This window comes from Nelumbo nucifera, chromosome 1, assembly GCF_055504915.1.
Source record: "Nelumbo nucifera cultivar China Antique chromosome 1, China Antique-T2T, whole genome shotgun sequence".
In the NCBI taxonomy this organism is placed as follows: Eukaryota; Viridiplantae; Streptophyta; class Magnoliopsida; order Proteales; family Nelumbonaceae; genus Nelumbo; species Nelumbo nucifera.
In genome coordinates this window covers 112,386,210-112,408,700 of record NC_142649.1, presented here as the reverse complement: position 1 = coordinate 112,408,700, position 22,491 = coordinate 112,386,210, and the positions used below count along the sequence as shown (strand labels likewise).

The 22,491-nt window shown below is 39.5% G+C and overlaps 1 protein-coding gene across 2 annotated transcripts; it reads left to right on the top strand.

The window, feature by feature from the left end:
• The first annotated feature begins 1,070 nt into the window (after positions 1–1,070).
• Positions 1,071–16,598, top strand: LOC104587398 (plastid division protein PDV2-like). 2 transcript variants are annotated; one of them, XM_010245002.3, is made up of 3 exons: positions 1,071–1,444; positions 15,674–15,887; positions 15,957–16,598. In XM_010245002.3, exons 1-3 carry the CDS (start codon positions 1,223–1,225, stop codon positions 16,322–16,324), a joined length of 804 nt encoding a protein of 267 aa, XP_010243304.1. In that variant the 5' UTR covers positions 1,071–1,222; the 3' UTR covers positions 16,325–16,598. The 2 variants fall into 2 exon arrangements, with proteins under 2 accessions (XP_010243304.1, XP_010243303.1); XM_010245001.3 differs by having other exon boundaries at positions 15,674–16,598.
• Positions 16,599–22,491: the final 5,893 nt, after the last annotated feature.

Here is a 22,491-nt window from a genome sequence, read left to right as displayed (position 1 = left end):
GTGGAACCTATCAAACCACCGGTTGAGACGGGTAGACAGGACAAACCATAGCCATATAAGTAGTTGGCGAAGCCATTGATGAGGCCAAGAATTGTGTATGCAATAAATAGATAGGTATTCATGAAGACGAGCTTGGCATCTTTATCGCTTTTAACTCTGTCGCCGGTTTCTTTGATTTCTGGAAAATGAAAATATCAGAAAAAAAAGAAAAAAAGTGTGAAAAAGTGAACTTGAGAGTACCGCCAGTTGTCATTGTAGGTCGTCGGTGCCAAAGAAGGAGAAGAGAACTTTGAGATACCCTAGTCTTTCGAATGAAATGGTTTGAAACTTTTGGGGGGGTAACGGAAGGGGCTAATAGACGTCCCATTAGCCCCTGCACGTGCTTCTAGCAAAACTGTGTGAAGGGACAAGTGACGCACATTGAGCGTGTGGGGCATTTGTGGGGCGAAACTGGGTGGGACATAGATTTGAACTCTACATTTCTGCTGTGTATTGGGAATATCATCGTTCTTGATATTATCAACGAGAGATGTTTCCAATAAATGGCGGGATGTGCTGTGAAACGTTATTGGGGGCAGTCTTGTAGGGGGCTGATTTAAAGAAGTGTGCAGAATTTTTGCTCCCAAGAAATCTCGTTAAATCGAAGGCCGGGATCTCTCCAATCAAAAAAACGTCTGCATAAAATAATCACACACCGGAAATAATTCACTATGAAATTTACATCCACGTACGGTAGATATTTTCGATGCTCGGAGTCGGATCCATAGATTTTTTCTTGAGGTTTTTACTATGGAAATTTTTTTGAAGAGATCCGGACTCCTAAGTCCTAACCAACATGGGCCAAACGCCAAACCCGTTACTCGCATCACATGTACTGGGTTAGCGTGGACTACCGTATCCACCAGTTCGTTGACTCATCACTCATTCACTAACTCGCTCACGAGGATCATGGGTTGGGAGTTGGGAGTGTACGGTACACCTTTGTACATCGGGTTTGGTGTACTAACAGGCGTCATCTGCACAGAGACGCTGCAAATCACTTAATCTGACCAGGTTTTGGCGGTTTCAGCACCTCTCTCTCTCTCTCTCTCTCTCTCACTTAAACGCAACTACAGAACCGGAATGAAAGGAGAATGATCTGGAATATTTGCACTAATGTTTTCGAAGCAGAAACCGAAGTAGAGGAGAGCAACCGCAACTGAGATAAAAGAGAGAGAGAGACATGGACGGGGACGAGATAGGTATAGTTCTGTCTCGAGCTTCTGAACTTCGAGCGAAGATTAACAACTGCATCGACAAAGTCACGAGGCACGACAAAGACTACCAAGGAGAAAATGGTTTCCATTCGCTCGACGATGGTGGTGAAGCAGACGATGAAGCTGAGAGCCTTTTAAACATTCGCGACGCACTTGAATCGCTCGAGGAGCAGCTTTCATCCTTACAGGTCCGTCCTTTTTCTTCGACATCCTACGCCATTTCATTTTCTTCTTGCTTTCCCTTCTCTTTCCCCCTTCTATTTCTTTATATTTGATACGATAATTAGTCCCGGGAATTTATTTCTACCTTTAGCTTCTGTGGTTGTTCGTTGATAAATTGTTTGATGGGTATGCTTGCGTATTCTTTGATTCTTAACGAATGACTTTCTCTACATCTATTTTCTTAAATTAGGGTTTTTGATTTTGAACATGCTTTTCATCTTTGAATGTTCATTGTATCCAGAAGTCTAAATAGATTAACGTAGAGACCTGTACATGCGTTAGGCAGTCCTTAATTTCGACATGTTTTTCCTTTTTTCGCTAAAACATACTCATGACTTGACTCTTGAGATATTCAATTGGATGCTAAATTTAGTGCCTGAGAAGGATAATTTGTAAGAAAAATCTCGTAGGGGCTTTTTATTTTCTTTTTCAACTGGTATGATAAAGCAATTAAACAAATTTCTTTTTAACCTGTTTTCTTTGTACCCTCTTTATCCAGATAGTCTTTACATTTTATTTTCAAATCTGCTAGGCCTTTTTTATTCATTTCTTTTTAAATCTAGCAAGTTTTTCATCTCAAAATAAGGTTCCCATTAAAGTAATTTTTTTTTATAATTAGGTTCTGATTAAATAATTCCTTAAAATCTCATTGTAACTACTTTTTTTTTTTTTTTCTGGTAAACAAAATCTCATGATACTTAAGCTTGTCCAAGTATCATAATACTGATGAGAACAACTTGTTGTCTGATGCAATTTGGTAGCCCATAAATTCCGGTGTAGAATATGACATCTCCTATTGCTGGAATCTGGAAATGAAGCGCACAAACGTGTAGATATGCCCATGTTCTTAACCTCTTATTACTAGCTCTATGTTTCTTCAAGGTTATTCTTTGAAATTTGGAAATCTCATAATCTGATTCTGGTTTCAAGGAGGATCAGAATAACATATAGGTGCAATTTTGTTACTGTCTAAACATAGAATATATAGGAAACGTTAATGAAAAGAAAGAGAAGAAATAGGAAGGTTAAATTAAGGAAACAAAAAGATAAATAGGAAGGTTGAGAATAAATAGGATTTTCTTGAATGGGTATTGGACAGAAAATCAGAAGAGGAGAGGAAATAGGAGTAAAAAAGATGATGTCAGTATTCTTAATGCTGTAAGGTGATGATCAGTTGTTTTGGCCTTCCTAATTGATGAACGATGTCATGATTAGTCATTGCCTAGGTGATAACTCGTTAACCCCAAAAATGATAAGTTCTAAATTTAAGATACTAATGCAAACTCATATAGATAGTTAATAACTTAATATAGAACATTTAATTTACAATGTTTTTGTTTTGAAAGCATAAAAAGGAAGACTGAATAGGCTCAAATAAGGTGCCATTGCTCAGTGCAATGGTAAAATCTCTGGCTGATAAGTGTGAAAATGTTGGTTGGAGTTTGAAAGTGGCTATTTTGTGCAAAAAATACCAAAAGTTAGGTCTGTTACCAGCGCACCCATCCCAAGATTGGGCAATGGCCCTTTTGAATGGAAAGTTCATTTCAGGGTTCTCGTTGTTGATGTCTAAAGCAGCATTTCCCAAGTATCTTCAAGCGTTCTAGTGGTGGACAGTTGTCCTTCCAATGCCATTTATTGTTACAGAAGTAGGGAACGTGACAGTTCAGATAATAGGGTATTTATAGCATTGATCCAGAATTGTGATTCACTGGCTCCCAGAATGCATCCTTCAGATCTTGTTCTATTGCTGTTGCAAAAGTTCTGTCTTGTGTCTCAACTCAAGAAAGTGTTATCCAAAAGACAGAACGGGACTTACGAAAGTGTCATCCAAAATGTTAGGAGTCAACTCAATAAAGTGTTATTCCCTTTTGCTCTTTTCTGTTATTGGTTCAGGAATTTAATTGAAGATGAGATGATACTTTTGATTACTTGTATTGCTTTAGCTCCATTGTTTTGTCTTTCACTAGGAGTTCACAAGAGCTTTGTTGTTATATTTTTTTGAAGCAGGTAAAGTATTGAATTGTATTAAAGTAAAAGAGTAGCTGCCCATACACAATGAGAGCCTGTGCAATAGGAATATACAGAAAACTGGTAACCCGTTGAATGGGTTAGGTGGGTTAATGGTTCAACCATCAAGGTCAACAAGTCATTGACTGAATCAGTGTTTTTTAATAATATAGTGGGATACTACTGATCAAACTATATATATATATGTATATATATATATATAGTGGGATACTGATAAAAAAATAATATGGTGGGATAGAGGTTGACCCAAACTGGGATTGTGACCAGGTTAGTAGGTCACCAATCTAACCAGCTGGGTCAATGACTGGTTGAAAACACTGAAAAGAAGTGATTTGTTTTTTTTTTTTTTTGATAATTGAAATGTGATTTTATTAATCAAGAAATGAGAGCAATTATAGGCATCCCAAGGAGAGGCACGAGGTGCAACCTCTCTTTAAAAGAAAATTACAGAAGAAACAGTAGTGAATAGATTACAAAGCAGCCCAGTATAAATTTTCCCTATTAACCCCTTATTTGGCAAGACAATCAGCCAAAGCATTCGCTGACCTTCCCAGCCAGTGTAGGGTAATACTTATGTTTCTAGTTAGCCACTTAGCTTTCTTTAGAAGGTTCCTGTAGCACCAAACCATTGAGTCTGCATCTGCCAGTCACCCCACAACAACTTTAGAATCTCCTTCAAGTATTAGATTATCCACACCAAGCTGATGTGCAGTTTGAATACCTTGTAGGGCCGCTAACAGTTCAGCGAATAGAGGGTCCTGGGTTACCCTGACTACTTCCATTAAAGTTCATCTTTACACTTCCTTCAGGAGGAGGAACCCAATTTGCAATTACCCTATCTTTCCTGGAAGAGCAAGCTGCTACAGCTGAGCATCTCCTCCAAAGGTCATCAAAGGGAAAGGATTGGAAGGAGTCCATAGTTTTCAACCAAAGTATTGTTCTTGTCAAAATGCAGTCCTTGCCATTGAGGAGGCTTCTTTCTTTTTCTTGAAAAATTCTTGCATTCCTCTCTTCCTAAATTGTCCAGACTCTAGAGAGAAGCTGCTCTAATGCATTTCCACATGCTCCACCCTCTTTTAGTGGGCCATACAAAGAAAGAAGGTTTAAACAGTAGACAAACATTTGCAAGTAAGTTCCACTTGCACCCAAACAAGACAAAAATCCAATTCCAAATATCTGAAGCAAAAGGGTAGGATATTAGTAAGTGGAAACAATCCTCACCATTAGCTTTGCAAAGACTACACCATTTAGGAGACAAACACATGAAAGGCCTTTTTTCTTCTGCAAACAGTCCAAAGTATTGGTTTTTCCATGAAACACTTCCCAACAGGTGATTTGTTGTAATTGAAGTGTCCAGAAGAACATAGTAGCTCCAACAGGTGATAAAATGAAGGTAAGTAGATTAAGATGGTTTGGGCATGTGCAGAGAAGACCATCTATAACACTAGTAAGAAGTGATCTATTACAAGTTGAAGGATCATTATGAAAGGGGGGGGGCAGAAGAGCTGGGGAAGGCCAAAACAGACATGGGTTCAAGTAGTGAGAAATGATTTAAGGGTCTATGAATTAACAATGGGTAGTATACAGAATGGAAAGACAGAACAGGATTCATGTAGCAGATTCCATATGGTTGGGACAAGGCTCAGATGATGATGATGATTAATGAAAGCCAATCTCATTGGGTTAATTGAGCATTTGAGCTTTCAGGGCTGACCTATATGCATCCATTAACTAGTTCATCCTGCTACAAATTTTGAAGTATTGGTACTGGGGAGTTCTCGATCAAATTTTGCATCCAATGTATGTGGACAGTAGAACAGGATTTAGCATTCTGTGGGTGTGTAGGAACTTTGTCTAGGAAGTGTTGTGACCTTGTAGACCCAAATCATTTGGATTCCGGTTTAGAGGTGAAAGGCTTCAGGGTTAGATGGAGGCTAATGCATTCTATGGGGTATGTGTGGGTTGATGTGGAAGGTAACTTGCAGGTTCTCATGAAGTGGGTGATGGTTCTAATGACTCTTGGAATCAGCATCATTTATTGAGGGAGTCAGCTATACTAGTCATTGGGGGACTTATCACCCTAGGTAGCATTTACAGTTATAAATATTTTTTTTAGAAAGGAAAGTAACTTTATTAGAAAATAGATCAAGAGATTACAACAGCAGCCCCTAAAGAGGAGCTGAATAAACAAGATCCATAGCTCTAGACCACACTACAATTCTAACAGACTTCTGGTCCTCAGCTGGGACTGAGAACCGAGGTCTGGAGACCTTTTGTAGCTGCAATCCAAGAGACCAGTTTACCAAAAGTATAAGAAATTAGACAGTCTGGATCCTTGATACTATTCTGGAAAATCCTTCTATTCCTTTCTGCCCAGATAGTGCTAACCACTGCTGCAGGAATAGCCAACCAAACACTTTTTGCCAGCTTGGACAAACCTTGGAGCTCCCAACTCCATAACAGGTCCAACACAGAATTCAACATGACCCAAGATAAGCCCGAGGAAGGTAAAAAATGCCCCAAAATAGCAGAGGAGACAGAGCAATGGATGAAAAGGCGGTTGCTATCCTCTTCTAGTTGGCCACACATCACACACAGCAGGTCTTGAATCTGTAATCCTCTTCTTATCGGGCTGCTTTTCGTTAGGCACCTATCCAGTACTGCTTCCCAGACCAAAGCATTTACTTTGGATGGGGATATTGGATTCCAAATTTTAGCAGCAGGAACTTCAACTTGATTTCTTTCTGTTAAAAACCTTGCAAAGGCCTTAACAGTAAAAAACCCATCTGCACTGCTATTCCAGATCCAAGTGTCATCTGCCAACAGATCCAGACTGCCTAGACAGCAGCTCCAACAGCTCTACCACTTGATCAATTTCCCAATCTTGAAATGGTCTTCCAAAGGAAGGGCTCCAGGAGACGATATTATCCCTCACTTCATAGCAATCAGCCATTGCCCCATTCTGATTCTCTGCAATTTGGTACAGATGGGGGAATAACTCTCCTAAGGGCCTACTGCTGCACCAGTTGTCCTTCCAGAAACTCAGTCTAAGACCATTACCCAAACTTTGGGGATAAACCTCTGCTAAGAAGTGGAAGAGATTCCATGATTTTTCTTCCAAAGAGAACATCCCAAAGAAGGCAAATGGGATATGGTTACCCAATCACCTCTGTCTATGTCATACTTAGCATCAATTAACTTCCTCCACCAGCTGTCTTTTTCTTTTTCAAACCTTCAGATCCACTTTCCCAGAAGAGTCACATTAAATAACTTCAATTTCCTGACTCCCAAGCCACCTTTCTCCTTGGGGGCACAAACTTGGTCCCAATTGACTAGATGGATTTTCCTCCTCCCACGGTCCCACCCTCTCTAAAAGAAGTCTCTCTGTAACTTTTCAATTCTTTGAGCCACCTTAGCTGGAATTGGAAACAAGGAGAGGAAGTAAGAGGGAAGGTTGGATAGGGAGCTCTTTAGGAGAGTGATTCTACCTCCCAGGGAGATATTTGGCTTTCCAAGAAGTAAGTTTCCTTTCCAAATGCTGCACTATAGGGTCCCACACCAAGGAGGATGGAAGACCTAAATAAATATCTGGCAGAAAACCAATCTGAAAAGCTAGCACCTCTGCAAGTTCTTCTAAATTCACAGTTATAAATATGTCCATGATACAAATTCCGAAGTTGGAAAAATTCATTTATGGTTTCATATTGAGAATAAAAGATTTGGTAAGAAATTCCGTGAAACAAATGTTATATGGAAAAGATTGATGAAAAAGAATGTTATATTAAAAAAATTGAAAAAATGCATCTTTACTAGATATGGTTTTGTTTAAAAATTTCCAATTGAAAAATTTAGCATATTTTATATGTAAGCACATGTATAACATTTAAAAATATGTGTATTTATAAGTTCATGGGTATTTATAGATTATAAAAGTATAAAACATATACGTAGAAATAAGATGTCCCATAGCTTTTTAAATCCTTATTGTTCATGTATTATATGTTTTCATGAATAATTTACATATTTTTCCATTTTGAAAGTATGCTGCTTGCTGTGTTTTCTGAAAAGCATTAGTATGTGTATGATATGTGAATTCTTCTATCCTGGGAAAGATTTGTGCAAATCCAAAGCCAAAAGTGTCTTTCCATTGGCAAATGCAAGATGGGTCTCTAGATCAGCCAATTCGCTTGCAGATTCATTAGCTAAATCAGCTAAATGCAAGATGACAGGGATAATTTGTAGGGATAAGTAGACTGCACTCCACCTCAGAGTTAAAATCAGAGAACACAAATAATGTTTGGGTGCAGTAAATTGGCCATTGGCCTTGAACTGTATTTATAATAGAAGAGTTCTACAAAGAGGAAACTCTATCTTAGATAGAGGCCTAGATAACAACCAACAAAGATAACCAACAGATCTCATCTCATTAGGATAATTGTTATCCTAAGGATGGAGTCCTAAGGATATACACAACCGGGTATACTAGATATACTCTAATATGCCCCCTTAAGCTCCATGCTCATCATGAACGTGGAGTTTGTCTCTCAATAAGCAGAAGTGATCACCGGCGAGAGGCTTGGTGAGAATGTCAACAACTTGGTCTTTGGAAGAGATAAAACGGACAGTAAGCCGTTGTGCAAGAACTAGATCTCGGAGAAAATGGAAGTCAACCTCAACATGCCGAGTCCGAGCACGGAACACAGGGTTGGCAGCAAGATAGGTGGCACCAATGTTGTGACACCAAATAGTAGGTATCTCAGAGAGTGTAACTCCAAGATCTCGAAGGAGAGATGAAATCCAAAGCACCTCAGTAGCGGATGTGGCACAAGCACGAAATTTAGACTCAGTGCTGGAACGTGCAACCGTTGCTTGTTTGTGGGAGCTCCAAGCAATTAAATTAGGGCCTAAATAGATAGCAAAGCCTTTGGTAGATCTACAATCATCTGGGCATCCAACCTAGTCAGCACTGGAAAAAGCATGAAGAGTAAGAAAGGTAGTGGATGTACGTGAGAGGTTCAGACCATGCATAATGGTATGTTTAAGGTAACGCAATGCGTTTCATAGCTGCCCAGTGATCATTAGTAGGAGCTTGCAGGAACTGAGAAACTTTGCTTACTGCAAACGAGATGTCCGGACGGGTGATCGCTACATATTGAAGAGCGCCAACAATACTCCGATACTCAGTAGGATTAGCAAGAGGAGAACCATCGTGTTGAGAGAGCTTGGAATGAACCGCCATAGGAGAGGAAATAGGTTTTGCAGCATCCATGTGAGACCGATGTAGCAAATCAGTGATGTACTGGCGTTGACTGAGAAGAACCCCATTAGGATGCCAAATAAACTGAATACCAAGGAAAAAGGCAACAGGACCCAGATCCTTAAGAGAGAAATGGCGAGAGAGCTCTTGAATGCAGCTATGATAGCACTTTGGGAGTTCCCAATAAGTAAGACATCATCCACATAAATAAGCAGATAAAGAGTAACGTTCTTGCAATAGAATGCAAAGAGAGAAGTATCAGCTGTAGAGGCTTGAAAACCCATTTGTGCTAATTGGTGAGTGAGACGAGCATACCAGGCCCGTGGTGCCTGTCGAAGTCCATAGAGCTTTGTGCAATTTGCACACATGGGTCAGCTTGGAGGGATCTTCAAACCCCTTGGGCTGTTTGATATAGATATCCTCACGAAGTACCCCATTCAAGAAAGCATTATCAAAATCAATCTGATGTATACACCACTGATTCATCACAGCAAGAGAGAGAATGGTACAGATCGTTACGGGTTTTTCAACCGGGCTAAAAGTAGCTGTAAAGTTAACCCCGGGGATTTGAGTAAAACCCTATGCTACCAATTGTGCCTTGTATTTGTCAGTAGTACCATCTGACTTTTGTTTTACCTTATAGACCCATTTGCTCTTTACCACATTCATATCAAACGAGTAGGGAACAAGACTCCAAGTATTAGAAACAAGTGCATTAAATTCCTTATTCATGGCATCACGCCAACGAGTAGATTTGATTGCTTGTGAGTAACCGAAGGGTTCTGTAGTATCATCTCGAGACTGAACTAATAGTGATTGTGGTAAGGGATACCTGGTCGTGAGATGAGAACAGGGAGGAAGAGATCCATCCATGGAACGAGTGACCATAGGATGCTAGCGAGACTGTTGAGAAGCAATTGGGACTGTTACAACAAGAATGTCCTACATAGGACGGTTCCCACGAGGTCTGACTTCAGGAGAAGACATATCTGTGGAGGAAGCTGCCGAATGGTGAGGGCTGTCAGTCGGCGGTAGAAGATCTGAATTATCCTGTAACAGCGAGTCGGAAGATGGGGAATCTGTAGTGGAAGCCGGAGGTGCAGTTGGAGGTGCAAGCGGCAGTTGTAGATAAACCCCAGTTGGCTGAACCGATTCAGTGGGAGCAGTCGCAGAGTATCCCGGGAAATGATGCTCATCAAAGATAACATGTCTGAAGATGTATTCTTTCCCAGTTTTAGGGTGCAGACAACGATACCCCTTGTGTTTGTCGTTATAGCTAAGAAAGATGCATTTCTGGGAATGAAAATTGAACTTGTGCCATTTGTATGGATGAAGTAGTGGATAGCAAGCACACCCGAAAAATTTGAGGAACCTGCAATTTGGAGGGGAGCCGAACAGAACTTCATATGGAGACTTGTGCTGGAAAGTAGCAGTAGGAAGCTGATTAATTAAGTAAACTGTTGTAAGGGTGGCATCTGCTCAAAAGGAGAAGGGGAGCGACGAGGAAGCCAGTAGAGACAGGGTTGCTTCGATGACATGACGATGTTTCTGTTCAGTACAACCATTTTGTTCATGTGTGTGAGGACAGGCGAGTCGATGAGCAATGCCAACAGAGTCCAAGTAAGAAGAAAGCTTTCGATATTCTCTGCCCCAATCAGATTGTAGAGCCTTGATTTTGGTATTGAATAAATTTTCAACATGACACTTAAAGGATAAAAATACATCAAAAACATCTGATTTCCGTTGCAAGGGAAATAACCAAGAAAATCTACTATAAGCATTAATGAAAATTACATAATATCGAAACCCTGCATTAGATAAAATTGGGGCTGGTCCCCATACATCTGAAAATATCAAATCTAGTGGACGAGAAACAACTGAAGAAGACAAGGGAAGAGGTAACCTATGACTCTTACTGACTTGACACGACTCACAAAGTAAATTAGAGCTGAAACAAAATTGACCTTCATAAGGTAGACTGAACTGAGTGACAACTTGCTTCACAATTCGCATGGCTGGATGCCCAAGACGTTTGTGCCAATCATCAACAGAGGCACTTTCGCCAATCAATGCAGAAGATTGATTTGTATTGATCACCTCACTCGAAAACTAATACAACCCATCTCTACTGGTTCCTTGTAGCAAGATGTTCCCCGTATAATCCTTCACAAGAAAATAATCACCATGAAATTCAAAAAATAATTTGTTATCCCGAGCAAATTTCTGAACAAATAACAGATTTTTGGAGAGCTCCTATACATGAAAAATATTATTTAAAGAAAACTGGCGAGTAGTAGTTTGCAGAACTGAAGAACCCTTTAATCTCCCACCAAAAACCTTTTAAATCTCATCCATTTATCTCCCGTGTGTCCTATCTTAACTCTCCATTACCATGCCGAAAAGATGCAATTGAAAGCACCATAATATTCAACATCGATTCTTCCAAAACTATCTTGACATCCCACCGATATTCTTTATTTCCAAACCTGAACTTGACTTGATCTGACCCACCATATTCAGATCGAATTTGCAGATTGTCGGCATCAGGCATCATGTGATGTGTTGCACCACTGTTCGGGTATCAGGTTGGATCGAATGCAGATTGAAAGGGAGCAGTATTGTTGTTGTAGGCTGCTGGTTCTGCCTCCTCATTCTTGTAGTTGAGATCATATCGTCAGCGACATTTAATCACTTCATGTCCTGGCTTATTGCACATAGGCCTGTAAACGGATCAAATTCGAATCGAATTAGGCTAGATTCAAATTCGAAACCAATTATGAAAAACAACATTCGATATCCAACGAATATCGATTGTTTAAATTCGGAATCGAATTTGATTATTAAGTCAAATATTCGATTCGATTCGAATTCGACCGGTATGAGGCCTAGAATCTTAAATGATCGAGTTTGCAAAGAAAACAAGCGGTTATCTTGAGAAAAGCGGCAAGAGATTGATGGTGGTAGTCGCGGGTTCCCGGCGGTGGGCCAAGTCTGTGACAACGGCAATCGTGGGTTCCCGGCGGTGCGAATGCAATGGTAGTGAGTAGTGTTGGCTGGTGATGTTGGACTATTGCAACACTATAGCTAGTGATGTTAGTTGGTTGAGGGCCTTGAGGTGTTGAGCTTGAGCTTGAGCAGCGGCGAAGGAGATGGTAGTGGTCGGTGACTGGTGCTCGACTGCTATCACTAATGCTGTCGTAGGTGCTCACAACTTCCAAGGATTGGGAATAAAAAAGACAGAGGGAGAGGAAGAGAAGAGGAGTGTGAATAGAAAAGATGGAGGGAGAGAGAGGAAGAGAAGAGGAGGAAGAAGAAATTAAAAACGGGAGAGAAACTGGTTTGGATCTTTGGTTTCTAGAAAAAAATAAAATAAAATAAAATAGAAGTGGAAGAGAAAAGGACGACTGGATGAGAGAGAGAGAGAGGAGGGAGGGGTTATCGAGAATGACAATAGGTAGGTGATATAATTGCAGAAACAAAATAAAATGAAAGTGGGAGAGGAAAGGACGACCGAACAAAAGAGAGAGAGAGAGAGGAAGGGTTATCGAGAATGACATGCACAGGTGATATAATTGCCGCTGTCAGCTTTTTTTATGATGGACTCGACATGACCACTCTTTAGCTTTAACCTTTATATTTTATTATATTTATTAATATATATTAAATGTATATAATTAATCGAATTCGAATTTTTATCGAATCAGATCAATATGAATTCGAATTCGAATTCGATAAATTAATCGGTAAAATGTATAAATTCGAATTCGACCGTTTAATTTATCGAACCATTCAAATTCGATTCAATTAGGTCTGATATCGAATTTGGAATCGAATAATCGGATACCGTTTACACCCCTAATTGCACAACAGACAGATAATTGTATTTCCACATCCTCTACCGCCATTATTCATGCGGTTTTCTGAAGAACCATGCCCCCTGCCTCTTCCGCGGGTGTTCTCGGAAGGGAAATACTGATTATTATTTTGATTTGATTTTTAAAATTAGCCATATTGGCCGTAGGGGGTGAATCAACTGTGGTAGCATTCTGTTCTAACCAGCCCTCATGGCCAAGAAGAATGCCTAAAACATCATCAATATCGAGGTCCTCTATATCGGACCTATTAGTAATGGCAGTAACAATAGATTCATATTCGGATCCTAATCCAGCCAGTATATAAAGAATCAAATCACTCATCTTTACTGGTTCTGTGACAGCTGCAAGGCTATCGGCTATGGATTTAGCTTTTCAGACATATTCAGAAATAGACATACCTCCTTTTTTGAGACTTTGAAGTTATCTTCTGTATTGCATCAGCCTGGACCGTGAGTAATTTGCAAAGGATTTAGCCAGTGTTCCAAACGTCACGGAAGATCGATGTCTTACAACTTGAGTAAACACGTTCTCCGTGAGCGACGCAATGATCCAGGATAAGACCAGTTGATCTTTCTCAAACCACTCTATATGTGCTGGATTGAGAATCATCCGACTTCCATCTGTCAGATCTGGTATATACTGAGGAGGTGCAACGATAGAACCATCTACATACCCCATCAGTCTGTTGGTGTAGAGAACTGGCAGCAACTGCATCTTCCAGAGCAGGTAGTTGTCGTTGGTGAGCTTGGTAGGAAGATAATGAATCCCACTATGGGGAACTGAATTCGAACCTGATGTGTTGCTGGAGGCTGATGCGCCTGTTGATTGTTGTGACGCAGAACTGTAGTTGCTGGAGGCCATGGGATCGACAGAGCTCTGATACTAAGTTAAAATCAGAGAACACAAATAATGTTTGGGCGCAGTAAATTGGCCATTGGCCTTGAACTGTATTTATAATAGAAGAGTTCTACAAAGAGGAAACTCTATCTTAGATAGAGTCCTAGATAACAACCAACAAAGATAACCAACAGATCTCATCTCATTATGCTAAGGATAATTGTTATCGTAAGGATGGAGTCCCAAGGATATACACAACTGGGTATACTCGATATACTCTAATACTCAGAAATCTGAAATACAGCCCCCTCCTAGTCTACTAGTACCCCCCCCCCCCCCCATAAACCGCATCCTGCCTGTGGATTTGGCATCGATCCACGGTCAGGATTCATCCCACCTGTACGGTGGAGCTAAGATTTCTAGGGGTGGACTGAACAGTAAAAACCCCTAATTTGTATTAGTAGCTGCTAGCCCCGGTGTTTTAGTTTCTGCTTTCTATATTATATATTTATATCTTTGATCAGTAAAAAAATTTCATTAATAATTCAAAAATTTAGTACAGTTATTAAAGCAAACAACCATCCCAAAGTACATTAGATTACAACTTTGCCCAAAACAAAAGAAGCCTGTCAATTCCTTGTTTTGCTAACACATCTGCCATCCCATTGTCCATCCTTCTTACCCAGCTGAAAATAGAATTAAACCTCTTTGCTAGGATATTAATTTCCCTGAAAGCATGTTTGTATTTCCAAGGAGCTGAATTGATTTTCTTGGTCCATGTGATGGCTAATTGCAAATCTCCTTCAACTTCCAATTCTCCAACTCCAAGTTGTATTGCAAGTCTCATTCCTTGTAATTGAGCCAATACTTCAGCCTGAACTGAGTCTCCAAAGCCAATTGATCCTGAAAATAAGGCCACTGCCTCTCCTTGGTTGTTTCTAAATACTCTTCTTTCTGCGTTTCCCAACGAGCTGCCATCAAAGTTCAATTTCATTTTGTTAAAAGATGGAGGTTTCCATTCCATCCTTACATTTCTGCATATCCAACTGTTTGCGCCACTTCAGTCCAAGACTTTATTATATCATTGGATGAGAATTCTTGGAAGATGTCCAAATCTTTACCCCATGTGCCATCCTAACTGTTGTAGCTTCAACCTGTTCCTCCTTTGATTTACTCTTTTCACTATAGATCCTTTGATTTCTTTCTTCCCAAATAGTCTACACTACCACTGCTCTTACTGCCCTCCACAAAATTCTTCCTCCCTTTTTCTGTTGTTTCAAGAAACTGGAATTGAACAAGCCTACCACATCCTGTGGAGGAACCCAACTTTCTATATTATATTTTGATGCATTGTGTGTGGTTCGAGTCTGTTGTGTCCCTCTTCTTAGTAGCTCTTGGAAGTCAGTGTTTTTCCCTATGCTCTTTTTACTCCACTATGTTTAATCGGGCTACTTTGCTTTGCTTTTCTTTTTTTTTTCTTTTTTTTCTAGCTAATCCAGACATTGGATTTATATGGACCTAGTGGTAAAGTTGCTTTTATTGGAGGCTTGTTAGGGTCAGCTATACAGGCTTAATCTTTTTGTTCTTGGTGCTTGTTACATTACCTAATTTCTTAAGACTGTTTGGTTCCAATGCAAATAAATTTGCACTGGTGCAAAATCATGGCAGTGCTAATGATTTGAGTGTAAATTCTGACTTATTTCTGTTTCAAATTTTAGCTTATTTTGTTTGTTTGCAGTACAAATGAAGTAAATTAAGACATGAAACAGAATAAAGTAAAATCCAAAACAAAATTAAACAAGAATTTGCATTTTTTACATTTGCACTCCCATGCATTTGTACTAGTGCAAATAAATTTGCACTGCAACCAAATACAGCCTAAATGAATAATTTTTTTTTTTTTTTTTTCACTCAACCAGAATCCTCCATACCCACATGCTTGCATGAATTGAAAGTTGATTTCAGTTATTATGTTCTTCGGAGTGCAATCTTCTGTATGCAAAAATAAGCTATCTTTTTCTTCTTGCTTAGGGTCTCCTGAATCATGAGCTGTCAAGGTTCCCATTTTCTTCACTTATGATTTGAGACAAAAATTAAAACCAATGGAATCTACCATTGTAAAGATAAACAAAAAAAGAAATCTACTATTTCTCCATTGTCACTTTAGGACTTCATACAGTTACGTCTTTGATGATTAGGCTCTGCAACAACAACAACGATATGAGAGGGAAGCAACCTTGGCTGAAATTGACCACAGCCGCAAGATTTTACTCAATAAACTTGAGGAGTACAAAGGGGAAGACTTGGTAGTGATCCACGAGGCTTCTGCCTTCGCTAGTGAGACGGTTGAGCAGAATGATGATCTCCTCCTCCCACCATATCCAAGCCGACCTCCACGTTCTTTGGTCTTAGGTAATGGCTATTCCTCAAACTTCTCTTCTGCATCTAAATTTTCAAGTAGCATCATTAATGATTTTCCAGTAACTGAGGCCAAGAAGAGTACAAGTGAGTTGGACAAAACTCAAAGTCAAGCACCTGGTAAAAGCTCTTCTGGTGGATTGAGACTTCTAAGTTTGGGGGCCAAAGCAGCCCTTACCCTAGTCAGTGTGATATCCGTTCTAAGCTTGGCTGGTTTCAAGCCAAGGCTTACGAAAACGAGCACCCAGTTCAAGGCTCTTGATATGTTTCAAAAGCCTACAGCCGAGGAGAAGAGAACCATGATTGAATGTCCACCTGGGAAAGTCTTGGTGATGGAAGACGGGGAGCCTCGATGCCTCGTGAAAGAGAGGGTTGAGATTCCATTTGAGCCAGTTGTTAATACACCTGATGTAAGTTATGGTTATGGCTGAAAAACATATAGTTGATCTATTTCCTGTTGTATGGTTTTAGTCATCGGGTTTAATCTTTTTTTTTTTGTGGTTGAAATTTCCTCTTAAAGAGAAAGATGATGCTCATTGCTTCATCCATTAATTTTCTGTAAGGTAGGCCCGGACTTTAGGTGGTAAGATAGGGGGATGTATGCCTTTCTACTCCTCTATGAGTATCGGTAATAACATTGCTTGATTAGGTCTCCAATTAAATGCTCAGAATATAGCCTTTAATTGGCTGTTAAGTTACTTCAAATATGAGTCCGGATCATATATATTGGTTATCATCTCGTCTTCACTCCCTATACTCTATAAATTAGCCGAGGAAAAGATATCAATATATCATCTCTTTGTTGGTGGCACTTTATTACTTACCCGCTAACCGTGTCTGTGGGCTGTTATGAGGGGTGAAGTCAATTGCCCGTGGGCTGTGGCTTTTTGATAGTCGCCTATAGACTAAGGTTAGGGTTGCAAGTAAATATTGTCATGTATTGGCTTGTATCGGCCGATACATATCGTATTGGAGCCTTCCCGATATACCCCTACAGGGGGTGTTTTGGGTTGGCGAGTGGTTCAGGGGGTAGACCATTCTTAGACCGTCTCTTTTGAACCAGATTTGAATAAAAAGAAAAAATACAAAAAACAGTATCAATACTGGTGCATTGCCCTGTATTGATATTTTGAACCTTGATTGTAAGAGAACGGGATCTGCTCTTCACACGGGTGTTTCACAGGCACATCTCTCGTGAATAATAACTTAAAAGTATGAGAGATGTTCCCTATGCTAGGATGTGCATGTGAGGTTGGTGTGAGGCGCCTGAGGAGCAGATCCGGTCTCGGTTGCAAGTGCCAACCAATTGGTTGGTAAAGCAGAGACTTGGGATGGAATCCCACTTGCACCTGGGTTGGTAAGTGGTCACTTGCCCTGATATTTTTATTGGGGGCCCCATACCACTTCACATGTCTCTCGTCTCCCACTCTGGCCTAAGAAGCATAGTGAAGGTTTAACACCTTAAAACTAGATCTGAGATTGGAGCCCTGATAAATAGTTAGAATCTCCTTGGAGCTTTCTCTATGGTAAGCGGTAACTTACTGTAGAAGGATAGGGCTCTATATATGATGTAGAGGTGGTAACATGACACGATCGGTTTGCCCATAAGAATCACTTGTCTTCTAAGTATTTTTGACACATGAAGGATGATGCAGTTGATCGAAGCCATCCAATTGGGCAATGGGTAGGGATTAATCACCTGTTTACATATGGTAATTATTTAATTTTAAAGTTCTAATATTTTTATATAAAATAAATCTAAAACATGGTTTTTTCAACATGTTCCAAATAATTATAACATTAGAGACTCAAGTAATAAAAGTTGATTATGTTTATAGTAGGAAAGTTGATCAAAGAGACCTTACAAAGAAATTATATCATCTGAAAGAGAGGACCAAAATCAAGAACGGGTGATTGTAGAGAAAATAATAATAATAAAAAATGATCATAAGTCTAAAGGTGAATGAAAACAATGTTTGAAAATCAATCAGAAATGGAGCGGAGATTATTGAGCATGTTTTTTCATAAAAGTTTTTCTTTTTATAGAAGAGTTAATTATAGGGTAAATTACAAAGACCTCCTTTGTACTATGGAGTTAGTGACAAAGTCCCCTTGTACTTTTTTTTTTTCTTTGTGACAAAAGCCCCCCTGAACTTTAGCCATTAGACAAAGACCCCTTTCCGTTTAACATTCTATCAGTTAACTTCGAAAAAATTTTTATCCGACTGTCTAAAGATTTTTAAGTGTTCAAACTAACCTTTTTATACTGGTCATTGTCTTCTCGATTGAAACCGTTCTCACACCGTCCCAAACCTGACCATCACCAGCCAATGGTGGCAAGGGCAAGACATTTCCCGCCATTTTGATTGATGCTTGGGAGTTGGGAGAAGATTAGACAGTATGAGAGTGCTCTTTAGTTGGGACAAGCACTCTCATCGGATGGACCTTTACCATCCGATGTGTTAGTTCCGAGAACTCTGCTAAGTCCAATGGATCCGGCATTCAACGATAACCAGCCCATGACTCCCAGAGAAACAGAGTGCTTTCTTCGGTTAAGGTCCGAGCTCGATTTCTCAGGTGCTGTCAGTGTGGAGCAAGAGTCAAAAGCAAACCAACCAAGACCAATTATGGTGTGCAGTTCAGTCAGCATTTCCGGTTCTCCGATTGCCAGCATGACAAAAGACATGCCCAGGGAACATAACAGTCTTCAGCGGTCCCATTCCGGCAAAGACCTGTGCGACCCATCTGGTGTTTTCTGGGAGTGAACCGAGAGGCCCTGATATGGATGCATTGGTGGTGGGCCATGACTGGGTGTGGGTGTCCTGATGAATGGGTGGGAAGAGGAAGCCTGCGTATGTGTTGTTTCTTCCCAAAGTGATACAGAGGTTTGGCTCTCAACACATCATTCACTGAGCTTCACTTTATGGGAACCGTTCCCTTTGGGACATATCCCCCACCTAGATGCCATGTTTTCCATGCATGTCCTGTTCCTTAGCTGCCATTTTCTTGTTTCTCATCCCTTCTACCTTGCTCACTCTCATTCTTGGCATTTCTGGTGGTGCTCTCTGTTACAGACATACGAGCAAACTCATGAGATAGATAGATAGATAGATAGTGCTAGCTTTAATTCTGCATATGAACCTGGATCTTGTGATTCTTCAGAAGACGATGGTCTAAAAGCTGGCTGTTTATGTCTATGAACATAGTGAGCAATGATATCTTCATCTGGGCTCTGAACAAATGAATGAGAAAATGTTGGAACTTCAAAATAAGGTCTACGCAGGAGTCAATAAATCAGAATGAAGGATACCAAAGAACATGAGAGCAATCGAACGGTGATGATGAGAAAACTAACCTCTATGGTTTTATTGGCGGGTTTGTTGATCTTGCCAAAGTGTCTCTGAATTCTCGTTAGTCTCAAGCTCGATACATGTCTAAAATTTGTGTAGTTCAAAGCCAAAACGTTGACTGTAGATCTTTGAAAGAAAACAAGGAGGAAGAGAGCCAAAATAAGAAACTGAGAATCAGAGTCCGCTCTTCCTTCTGGTTTCGTTAATGGCGGACTCGCCTCTTCATTCTGGTTTCGTTATCCGTTTCATTCAGTGCCACTAGCAAGAAACTGAGAATCATAGCCCTAGCTCTTCCTTCTGGTTTTGTGTAGTTAATGGTGGGCTCGCCTCTTCCTTCTGGTTTCGTTATCCATTTCATTCAGTGCCACCAAGAAACTGAGAAGCCTAGGTCGCCATTACTGGTAAAACAAATAGCACAAACAAATCAGAGCCTTGGCTCCTAAATTCTTTCTGAAATCTCTATTTGGTACTTTCTTCAAGATATTCATTTCCGAGGTTAAATAGGTTTTAAGGGAAAAAGGGCAAGAAAAAGAAAATAGAAAAGGTTTAGTGGGGTATTTTGATAATTTAATATTTTCCGTCATCCGACTTAACAGTTCAGGGGGTTTTGTCTAATGGTTAAAGTTCAGGGGGTTTTTGTTGCAAAAAAAAAAATACAGGGGGGGACTTTATCACTGACCCCATAGTACAAGGGGGTCTTTTTAATTTACCCTTAATTATATTCATGAAAACATACGGGCAAATAGGCAACTTGTAACGTGGAGAATAATTCCTTTGCCATTCAACCTCCTTCACTAGGAAACTCGAATCCAAGGCTGTGGTGGTGCCTATCAGCAGCGTTAGGGAGATATTATTCTTCGAAATTTGGAGCCCTAGTGCAAGTAGTGTTTACTTGAGAGATAGCAGCTGTCCAAGAGCTGGTGGGTAATGTATGACTTAACTTACAAGCGTGAAGCTTGTATATATTTATATTTATATTCATAGCAGGTAGCAGATCCGAGACCTTGAATTGTTAATTCCTTGCTCCATCAATCTGCCTAACAGCCTACTTGTCCATCTACTGTCGCAACCTAGTTTTCTGTTGTGTAAATTTTACCAAATGAAAGGACCTGAAAACTAGGGTTATCAATGGGCTCCGAAAATCTAATATTCGATCCCATATATTGGATGAATGCTGATTTCATCCCTTTATTAACTGATAAAAAAATCAACTAGATGTTATGTATAATATTTATATATGTTAAAAGTTAACTATTTTTCATTTTTTATTCTTTATTTTATTGGCAATAAAATGGAGTAGGATCGATCAAATTCAAACCTGCCATTTGCGATATTTTCAGGTCGGATCTGGATATGAAATTTTAATAAATGGATCATGTTTGGATGCAATTGAATCCGGCCCCATTACAGTCCAGTCTGAGTCAAAATCGGATTTGGTCCTCACAAGATCATGTTCACACCATTCGCATAATCCCTTGCAATCCTGCATTGTAAATACTCCTCATGAAAAAAAAAATATATAATTACAAAGATATTTCCAATGCACGACTGTAAAAGGCTGTGGGAAGGAACGGTTTGAGCACTGAAGCAGATCTCATCTGGATCAGTTGATTAACACATTGAGTAAACACTCACAAAATTTTGAGACCTGTTCCTTAAAATACCCTCAGCCTCGGGCCTCCCCCTTGAAAAATATTAGAAATAACTTTGCTGAAGAAACTTACAATGTTGTGCCCACTAGATCTTGGGTCGTTACAACCTTGCTGAAGAAACTGGCCAAGTCATTGGTTAATCTTCCAGGCGTGTCTGGTATCATACTATTATTACATTGCATATACTTGTTTTTCTGCCACATCATGTCACCTAGGTGATTAGACTTCACCATACCAAAATCTTGTTTGGCTTGACTGATAAGTATAAATAAATTGTATTGACTTTTGTCTTAATAAATTTTAGAGGAAATATCATTTATATGTTAGGGACTGTTGTGTGAGTGTTTTCTCCTACGTGAAACTTAAGTGGCACTCCTGTAATAAATGACAATAAACAAATGTTATCTCACCCTTTATATCCATTTTATACAATAGCACAATACCAAATACAACCCTAATATGATTTACCATTTATGGTCATTTAATTGCAGCTGAGATATAAAAGCGCTTTTCTATATTTAAGGTGATTGTTTGGTATCCATGTTGATTTCTCATGAAATGGCGTCACATTAGGGCCATGTTAGTGATTTGCCTTTTAAGGCCTTGTTCGTTTATAACCTTTTAGGTTATTTGGGTAATTGCACTTTTATTTAGGTAAATTCATTTATCTATTTAAAAAAGTTGGTGACTGTTTAGAAAAATCTAAAATTTGGGACTGCTCATTTAATTATCAATGTTTGGATGGTTGATAAAAAGAATTAGACGGTATTCTTAGAATATTTTTGATTTTCAAATGTCACTTAACGGTAGGTACTGGATTGTCAAGTTTTGAAAGTTCAGGTACTGGATTATCACATTTTAAAAGTTTAGATACTGAATTATCGCATTTTAAAATTCAGAGACGAAATTACCACTCAAGCCAAAATACTGGGCACTGATCAGAATTTTCCCTAAAAATAAAAAAGAATCAAGAAAACGGCACCATTAAAGGAAACACGATTATTGACGTTTTCTCTTTTGGGACCAATGCGCTGAATATTCTGATGACTTGACATCCAACGTGAATAGTAACTCACTGACGTGGCTCCAACTTGGCGGCAATGGTTCCAAATATACACATTTTTCCGTTTTATGAAAAAAAAAAAAAATGGAACGGCACAGCAATGCAATGACGCAATGGAGAAAAAAATGCGAACAATTAAGAATGGTGCCATTCCATTCCATGTGTCATGTGTGGAGTAGGCGAGAAAGGGATTGCTCTGTTCGTACGGGTACTAATAATCATCATACAAACGGAGATTCCTTGAGTTGAGAGAGTTCCATACAGAGAGACCATCCGACCTGCATCGTGGGCAAGTTGCCTCCCTCAGTTGTGTCGGTTCATTTGATCTCTATTACCCTTACCCTTAGTCCCTTACCCACATCCATTAAAATTGAATTAACCCAAATCAACTAAACTGTTTTATTTATGACTAAATAATAGACTATCTTGTCTTAACAACGATAACTCGCTCGTCCAAAAAGGAAAAAGAAAAGGAGGATTACTCTAATATCCCAGCATTTTCTACTTTCTAGTTTCTACTACTCATACTCAGA

Coding starts and splice junctions, on each gene's coding strand:
- LOC104587398 (XM_010245001.3), top strand. CDS start 1,223: ATGGACGGGGACGAGATAGGTATAGTTCTGTCTCGAGCTTCTGAACTT. Junction 1,445..15,673: donor AGCAGCTTTCATCCTTACAG/GTCCGTCCTTTT, acceptor TTTGATGATTAG/GCTCTGCAACAACAACAACG.